A 9,255-nucleotide genomic window follows, 5' to 3' on the forward strand; every position below is an offset into this window, starting at 1 on the left:
CGGGGCGGGGCGAGCGAGGCCGGTTTCACTTTCTCTTTCCCTGTAGCGGGCGCAGGACGCAGGCAAGTGTCGGGCGCGGCCCCCTCCGGCCTCGGTCCTTACTATCGGGGGGTGGGGATTCAGGGACAAGCCTTCACATCTTTGCCGCCTAGAGGCACCCAGCCGCGTAGAAAGGGGGGCTTAAGGACATGTTTAGTCGCCGCCTTAGTCTGAGACCCCCAAAAAGGGACGGTCCGAACATCTTGGTTTAGACAAGATATGTTTTATTGGAGAGATGGGGAAATTGCAAAAATGATTAATTTTTTTTTTAATTTTTTTTTTGCAGTGTCGCGGTGGGCCTAATAAAGGGTTTGAGGCAGGGGTGGGCAAAATGCAGCCCCGGGGCCGGTTGTGGCCCGTCAGGCGGTTCGGTCTGGCCCGCGGGGCCCCTAAAAAATTTAGAAAATTAATATTTATCTGCCCCTGGCTGCCTCGATGGCTTGCCAAAACTCAGTAAGTTGCCCTCTGCCCAGAATAACTGCCTGGTTTAAGGACTGGGCTTTGGCGCCATGTTTGCAGCAAAGCTTTGAGGACGTAGCATTGAGCCGTGTTATGATTACAACTCTTATCTGTGCGGGAGCAGAAAAATGCCACGCCGCGATTTCTGAAGGGAACAACGAGGAAACTGGGTGCTCCCTGTGTGTTCATCTCCCTGCTTTGCCTTTTGGTTTCTACCTATTCTACCCATTTCTTCCTCATTCCTACCGCCTACCACGCTTCTAGCTTCTCTCACTCCTTGGAGTCTCAGACCAGCAGAGACTCCCTCTGCCTGACTAGGGGTGATTGCACCCAAAAGCTTGCTAAAAACTTTTCTCCAACTACTCAGCCGGTTTAATAAAAGGGATCATGTCTCCGCAATGGTCCTTAAACCTGCCTGGTTTAAGGACTTGCAGGGCTCTCCAGTGCAGTTCTTGGGAGGGGACGTGCCCTGTGTGTCCAGTCACAAGGGATGAAGTTGGCGTTGTGTCGTTCTCCGAGGCTCAGGGAGGAAACGTGCGCAGCGTGGCACATCTCGGTTAGCGCTGCTCTCACCGTGGTGGCGTGGAGTGAATGTGCACCTAGTTGCCGTTTAGCTGGTTGCTGCATGCTCCGTGGTTGTTTTTGCTGAGCGAGAGCAACACCCGGGTGTTGCTTTCCTGCGTGGCCAGTAGCAATGTGCATAGGCATTTCAATCTATTCTTTCCTTTGCATGGGAGTGCAATATGGGACTTCATGTCCTGCTGAAGTTCTTCCTTCTTTTACCTAAATCTGATATAATCTTCCAATTTTGCAAATCCACATTCTTTCCAGATTACTGAGTTATTTGAAACAAGACTAGATTTACCCCAGTCTATCACATACCATTGCTTTTTCTGTTGAAGTCAAATTAAAATCTACTGAAACTGGAAACAACTGGGGTGGGGGGGTTCCCTTACCTTACTTTTCCAATTACAGGCTGAAAGGACAGTGATATTCATATTAATGCTCTCTTAGTCTCGTTTCCGCAGTCCTGATAATGCATCAGCAATAAAAGTCTACTTGTGTATCTGTTATCAGTTGAGTTCAATAGGATGATGTGAATAAGTAAAGATTGCATGCATGAGCAAGCATTTTCAGGAATGGGTCTGAAGTATGTGAATGAGCAACAAGTAGCCTGCTGGCTAATACTTAAAATAGAAATAAGCTTTTAACCTAGTAAAGAGTGTGTTTTCTACTGTGCCATGGAAGCCTCTCCGCTGACCTTAGGAAAGGTATGCTCAGCGTACACATCTTAAAACAGGCTTTGACTCAAGTATATCAATTGACATAAAAGACTGCTATGATGTCTTTGAGTAATGTGCTTTTTTAATGAAAGAAAAATATGGTTTTCTGGTTTTTTTAAATAAAAACAAAACCTCAATGTTAGGAAAATATAACATGCATAATGTGATAGACTCAATTTTAATTTTCTTTATTTTTCCCGTCTCTATAAAAACAGTTTGCAGCATTTTTCTATACAGGCAGTTGAGTGTGCCTGTGTACATGTGCCTCCGTGAGAGAATTTGGGGGCATATCTTTCTGAGTTTTCTGGATGCTTGCAATTTGGGTGATTGCTACACAAATAACAAATAAGTTGGTGTCTAATTGCCAGTGTTTCCTGCTTCTTTGCAAACATACTTGCTTTCAATCCACAGAAAACACCTTAAAAACATGCTGTAAGGCATTTTGCCATCATTTTTTTTATTTTTAAATCTTAGTTGCAGTTTGTGGGCAGATTTTATTGACTCGTTTTATATGCTACCCTTCAGTCTAAGTCAGCGGTGCTCAAGTTTTCGGTCCTGTGGACCAGATGAGTGGGGAGGGACCACTCCACAGCCTGGATTGGCCCTGAGATGCCCGACACCACCCTGTCCCTGCCCTGATCGCCAGGATTTCAGAAGTGGGCCCCCTCCCACTGGGATTTGTCCCCAGGGGCCTTCACCAGCCAACTGTGCCCCAGCACACTGGGATTGAGTCCCAGGGGCCTGGCGTTGCCCCCCTTGGCGTTCCATACCGGGCTTGGGGCCTGGAGCTGCACCTTAGTCTCTTGTGTGCTGCAATGGGGCCCTGGGCCTCGTGCTACCCCCACCCAGCCCTGCATGCTAAAATTGGGTGCTGGACCCGGCGCAGAGCCCAGGGCTCCCCATGGGTCCATGAATTTGGCGGTGGGGGAGTGTTGCCACTCCTCTCCCACCACCAAATTTCCAGGCATATGGGGAGCCCCCCCAGGCTGAATATCACAGGGCCAGATCTGGCCCACGAGCTGGGGGTTCAGTGCCCTGGTGTAAGTCATCTTTGAATAACTACATAAAGATGTAACAGGGATAACTGAGTACACACACTGTCAGACTGGAGGATCCAAAAATCGATGGCTACTTTTAGCCTGTACAATTTTACACAGTGTAACTGGCTTACTAATTTTATTAGCAAATATATTTGGTTTAATGATTGGTGTTTTTTATTAGGTTTCTTTTTATATTTGTTTGTGTAGATGGCAGAAGAGCTGTACGCTGACGGGCCTCAGCTGAAAATGGAGGCTGAAGAGCTGGATGATACAGTGGATGCAAGGCCAGACAGAAGTGAGAGATTTTTCATCTTTGGAAAGTAAGCAATTTTGTTCTCAATTGCATTCAATCGGCAAGCCTGCTTAAAGTGGACTATATCCAGTTCTTCTGTTGTCTGGAAGGCGTCAAGTGTTGCTGGAGGATAACGTACTAAATCTAGTATAAAAACTGATAAAAAGTCTGGAAAGAAAGTCCAAAAGTGCTGCCTTTGACTATACGTACTCATCCTCTGCACCCCAGCAAAGTATTTTTCTATCTAGACAGTAGTTAATTATATTGCAAGGAGAAATGCAGACTGTGCTGCATGATGTTCCTTCCCTTCACTGCCTTGATTCAAAGTGAAAATGAGAACGAATCCTAGTTGGCTAAATTTCAGATTTTATTAATAAAAGCCCTCCTAAGGCTTTTTTGAAAGTCAAAATTTACCTAAGTACATTGAACTTCAGCCTGGTTCTCACTTCTCACATGGCTCTTAAATGGAGGTAGCAACTGAGAACTGAAAGCACTGTTTTCACTGCACTGAGTTTGGCTATTCTGCATCATGAGAATCCCCAATGGGCTACTGAGGACATCCTACACCCATCTCCCTCCAAAAAGTTTCACCAGGGCCAAGGACGTAGCCTGTTACCCAAGAACTTAATCTTCTTGGGAGCTGCAGAATCATTTTTACCTTAATTTTAAAGAGTGCAGTCCCCAGTGAAGCATAATTTTACTTACCATAACTTCATAGGAAGTATCGTTTGCGTTATGTTAGACCTCTTCTTTTGGAAAAATAGCCATCTGGAATTTCTGACGGCCCTTAAAGTGAGAGAAGGACTATTCTGTGCTGAGGGTTTCTTGGTGGTGGTGTTTTTCTTAAAAGGGGCTTTTATAATTTATGCCCTCTGCACTATGCAACCTTGAAGTGAATGGCCTAGCCCTGACCAAGCGATGGGAAGGCGTTTGGCGTTTTATTAACATTGTAATTATGAAGAATGGGTTAATGCACAGAGTCTATAAGGTTTAAAACCCTTACCTAGGAGTCAGAAGAGCTAAGTATTCTTGCAGCAGAGTTGCAGAGTTGACCTTCAGCAAGTAGCTTCAAACTTTTCCTGCTGCTTTTCTTAAAGAAGTGTTTTATGAGGCTTAATTAATGGAAAACAATATAAAGCTCTTGTGGAGGGTGTCATAGAAATGTCAAGTCTTCCCATCGGTGCACTTCTAAAAAAATTGAAATATTCCTGTTTAAGATTATACCCACAACCTGCAGTGCTAGCAGATACAAGCGGAGGCTGTGACATTCTGCCTCTAAAACCTGAGCAGCAGTTTTGAACGGCATATTTTGAAATAAATGCGGCTTGTGTTTAAAAAGCAAAATTGCTCCTCTCTATGGGGAAATAGTCTGGTTCCATTATTCTGCTACTTGCAGTTTATCATTTTTAGTGAAAGACAAGAATCAGTGTCTTAATGTGCTGAGAAATGCTTCAAGCAGTGTAACTGCCTGGTGTACCAGGCATTTGTATTTTGGGAACGTTTGGGGAAACGTTATCTTCCCCATAGAGCAGGACTGTGCAGCTGAGAGCTCCTGAGCTGCATGCAGCCCACAACAGGGTAAACTGGCCTGGAGGGCTTGCTAGCGGTGTGCCACTTCTTCTCCCCCTCAACCTCACCCCATACTTATTGCCCACCACCAGATTTGGGGGCATCTGTTGGCAACTAAAATCAGAGGCGCAGTAAAAGTGACAGGTGCAAACGAGAACGGTGGTGGTCACCCCTTGGGTTTTGAAGCCCCTCCTTGCTCCTGCCTCGTTTGTAGGGTGAGAGTGAGCCACTGGATTGGCAGCATGGGCAGATTTGCTCTCTCCTTCCTGTTTGGGGAATTTGCCTCTGTGTCATTTTATCTCGTTAAAGAGCTTCTAGTTCCAACCTGATATTTCCAGGAAATGAAATGTTTTTTAAATGTTACCCAATCTTTCTGTTTGTTTGTTTGCCACTAGATGGCAGACAACCCTTATTTTTGCCGCACTAAAAGGAGAGAACGCATAGCAGAATTGATGCCGTTTTTATTTTTCTGAGCAGAAACAGGCCAGGGTTTTCATAACAAGTATGAAAGGCGTTTTGGAAGGAAAAGAGGGTTGCTAATTTGAAAAAAAAAAACAAGCGCTCACTTTTCATGTAAGGTGAACAGCATATCTTCTTTGTTGTTTGCTTCCTATGATCCCATCATGTTTTTCACACCTGGATCTCTTTCAAAGAAATCCATGTCTCTGAAGGGTGCTGTAATATCCTCCCTTTGTGCTTTTGAGCATCACTTGTCTTTTCAGAAATGTGGCCTGGCCTACTACTTCAGGTATTTTAAACTACACGTTTTCTCTGAGCCTTCCTTCCTATAAACAGCACATTCTATTGTCCATCACTTCATTCAGTTGTAGGTAGTAGACGAAGATGTGAGCCACCATGATTTTTACCATGCAAAGGCCAGAGTGAAAAAGAAAGAAGTCTGTTCTCCTGGAAGTCAATGGAGCTGGGTTTTTTCCTGTGAAATAGTTTTTTAAAAACTACCAAATGTTCCTAGAGTTCAGCAAAATAGAGTTTTCTCTCTTAACAGCCCTGGTGGTATTTCTTGTGAGCTCAGTGAAGTGAAGCGGGATTCAGTAGCAGGCAGGTGAAGGCTGTCAGGCTTTGGAGGCCAATTTCACATCAATTCACTCTATAAAACTGTTCTTGCCCTCTGATGGATGGCTTTTACACTTTCCCTATGCCTCTTCTGTCTGTCTTACACCCTGTATTCCACTTCTCAGTTGGAAGTTGTAAACAGCATTTAAATAAGTATATGTGCAAGGGCTTTTACAAGCCAAGAGCAAGTGAAGCTGAAAACCTAATCAGTACTTTCAATTCAGTGCCTTTAGTTCAGAAAACTTAAATGAGTGAAGTGTCACAAAGCCCTGGTGAGCTGGGTAAGGGATATATAGAGTGTGGGGTTTTTTTCCTTTGCTGAAGTGAAGCCACTTTGAGATTGAATACAGCATCAGTTTAACCTGATGTAGTAAGCCTAAATGTATTTTAGGAGCATAAGATAAGAGGGGTACAATGCCTACCTGAAAGCAATGGGAAATTTTTGGAGTCAGTTTATAACTGTCTTTGGGTTGACATTTGACCCGAACAGTAGGTTAAACAGCCTTCCTTTTGCATAGAAAAGTACCTTGATTAGTGTGCTGGGCCTTCGATTATATAATGACTTGGGAAGTGCTGTCTGTCAAATTTCCACCACCACTTCCCACGGCAGATAGGTATTCCTTTAACATTTCCCATCTAAGTCTTGACCTGGCCTAGGTTGTGAAATCATATAGGATTACAGGTAATAGAGGTCCACCGTATCTATAGATACTTCTGTCGTTAATAAGGAACCAAAATATAAAAGTATAACACCGTGCACTTTGCATTTTAATTAATTTGAGAACTCTCATTTTCATTTAAATTGAAAATTTCTCTGTCAGAAATGTCAGTGGGTGTCTTGTTCTCTTTGTTAATGGTTATGACATTCCCATTTACATAAAATTAGCTTTGAAAGTTTTGCAAACTGGAATACAGATAGATGTATAGAACTTTTTCAGAGTTCAGGTTTTGCACTAGACAATAGAGCATCGGGTTTTGGTGACCATGGACTGAAATGAAATATGAAGTAATCTAATGTAACTGTACAGCCTGTTTCAATGTGTCAGCAAAACAAAAATCAGCTCCTTTGTTGGCATATGGTTATTCTGCTGAGGGTCTGCCTCAAAATGTCCTGACAAAATCCTTCACTTTTTTGAGTGTGCGTGAGCAGAGGTGATGGGGGTGGGGGAGTTCAGTGCACTTGCATGAAGACGGAGTCGTGTAACTTGTACCGGAGAGGGAGGAATAAGTTGGTAGACCCCCTTGTTCACTGGGACTTGAATCGTGTTTTAGCTTCTTGTACACAGATTAATAACCAGTTTTGACACCAGCATCATAGATGCAGGAGGATTGGGGAATTGCCTTTGTGTCAATCTTACTCATTTGTTGTTCTTTCATCCTCCTGGGAATTATTTTCCACCCACCTTTGATTATCTTTTCTCTCTTTCACAACAAGATGCCTCACAGCAGGGGTGTGGAGATGATTTTTTTGTTCTTCCTTTCAGATCCATGTACATTTTTAAAGGTTGCTCACTCTGCATTGTTCACGCCACTTAAATGCTGAATTTTTAAAAGGTTATGGCAATTCCTGTGTGGGCAACAGTATACACATTTTGGAGGATTTTTTATAAAGTAGTCCACCAGATTTTTCCTATTCTGATTAGTCCAATTAGTCTTTTTGAGTGTTTTCATGAGACTGGAACTGTACCACTAGAGAGTGCCTCTAGCCAGGCCGAGGCAAGTATAACACTTCATCACGGCTCATCCAGGACCTGTTGTTCCCTTATAGCATGTACAGTAAATGCTCAGTTCTCTTGAAACTTTACCTTTAGCATAACAGTTTCCTTAAATCTGAGCCAATATTTCATTCATGCTTTCTGGCACTTTCCCAGGTGATGCATACAGTAAATTCTCAGATATCTTTGATTTATATCTTTGGTATTTAAAGCAACAGGTCAAGTATCAGGTGAATTGCTGTAGTTAATAGAAAATCTGTCTCTGCACAACAGCCAGAATTAACTTAATGCAGAGATTAAGAGAAAACTAAACTGTCATACATGTGTCATTTATTATTTTTAGCATTTCTAAATAAGCAGCCAACAAGGAAGTGGAGAAATGTAAGCAAAAGCAATAATGAGTCAGGACTACTTAAGAGTGCATACGTGAAAAATAACTGAGAATTAAGAGTGCTACAAGTTTTTTAAAATTGCATATGGTAATTTAAACGTTTTTTTAAATGTTCTTTGTTATACCGGGGCAGGGGCAAAGGCAAAGGAGAGGGTAGCAGTGTGTATTCAAAGTTGTGCCGTTTTTCTACTCTCTTAAGGATGGCTTTGCTACCCTCCTACACTGGGCAGTGCTACAGTCAGAGTGATGGGTGTCTGTGTTTTGTGCCTGTCAGCGAAGGTGGATCAGGCCTGCATGACCTCAGCAGCTTGCTAGGCCACAGCCAGGAAGGTTTGAATAGCCCCATAGAAAAGTCCAGCGTGACCCACTGCTGACACAGGCAAATCTTTGGGCCTGAATGCAGAGCATCCTGGTTCTCTCTCCGATGCAGCTCTGAGCATGGTGGGCTCCTAGCATTACTAAAGAAGATCCCGCTTGCTCTTGCACACAAGGTGCAGTTCTTTTCCGATGCAGAGTGGAGTGCCACTTGAAGATGAGCCAAGGTACTGTAAAGGGTTGTATCTCTCCCTCATCTCTCTTGCTTCCTTTTTGGGAATGTCACGAATGGATACCCTAAAAGAATTCAGCTTTGTTCTCCCAACCCACTGTTGCTCAGCTGGAATACCGCAATTGTGAAATCTGCCCTGGAAAATGTGTATTTGTTTTGCTCTGCTGTGTTTTGTCGTCTGCAGAAGTAGGAATGCACCTTTTTGTTCTGTGACGGTTGAGAAGAGGGGCTTGGTGTTGGTGTTATATAGCATAATTAGGAATTATCTATATCTGTTACGCTGCCTGGGAACTAATCCAGCAAGACCTCTGTTTCCAGAATGCCCATGAGAAGTACACGAATATACAGGATTGAGCTATAAGGTGGAAAACCCTTGCAGATGGGGACTTGTATTCTTTAATATGTAAAGCATGTAGTGACTTTTGAGTGCTGTATAAATACCATATAGCACAGAAAAGATACAAATGGCACGCAGCCGACTGTCAGTGCAGCAAATTAAGCTTCTGTTTATAGCAGGAGTGTAAACATAGGGTTAACAGTTAATTTATTTAATTATGAATGTGACACCCCTATGTTATCATGTAAGAACGCAAATAGAGATTTGCAGCAGACAACATGTGAGCCCAAAAGAATAGGAAACTGCTGCCTGCTTTTTTAAAACTATTGCAAAACGTGGACATAATACTTGGACATAATAGACTGTGTCTGACAATATTTGTACAGTATGTAGCTGAGTGAGCCCCACTCAGCTTCCTATACTTATCCATATATAGTGACTAAAAGTGCAGACGCTCCAGCTCACACCATCTATCCACCCAGAGGCCCTGCCAGCGACCCCCTTCTGGA

At 43.3% G+C, this 9,255-nt stretch overlaps 1 protein-coding gene across 4 annotated transcripts in view; it reads left to right on the top strand.

The window, feature by feature from the left end:
* Positions 1 to 35: 35 nt before the first annotated feature.
* Positions 36 to 9,255, top strand: part of CASP7 (caspase 7) — a 34,197-nt gene continuing 24,977 nt past the window's right edge. Inside the window, exons 1-4 of one of the 4 annotated variants that reach the window (XM_019502837.1) lie at positions 36 to 61; positions 616 to 677; positions 3,029 to 3,141; positions 3,290 to 3,292. In XM_019502837.1, the coding sequence (XP_019358382.1) occupies positions 3,029 to 3,141; positions 3,290 to 3,292 (116 nt within the window). In that variant the 5' untranslated portion in view covers positions 36 to 61; positions 616 to 677. Of the gene's footprint in view, positions 62 to 615; positions 678 to 3,028; positions 3,142 to 3,289; positions 3,293 to 5,688; positions 5,746 to 8,152; positions 8,405 to 9,255 lie in introns of those variants that run through there. The other 3 variants (XM_019502836.1, XM_019502839.1, XM_019502840.1) reach the window with 3 other exon arrangements.

The sequence above is a fragment of the Gavialis gangeticus genome, unplaced genomic scaffold, assembly GCF_001723915.1.
Source record: "Gavialis gangeticus isolate Ggan-Ray unplaced genomic scaffold, GavGan_comp1, whole genome shotgun sequence".
NCBI classification, from domain to species: domain Eukaryota; kingdom Metazoa; phylum Chordata; order Crocodylia; family Gavialidae; genus Gavialis; species Gavialis gangeticus.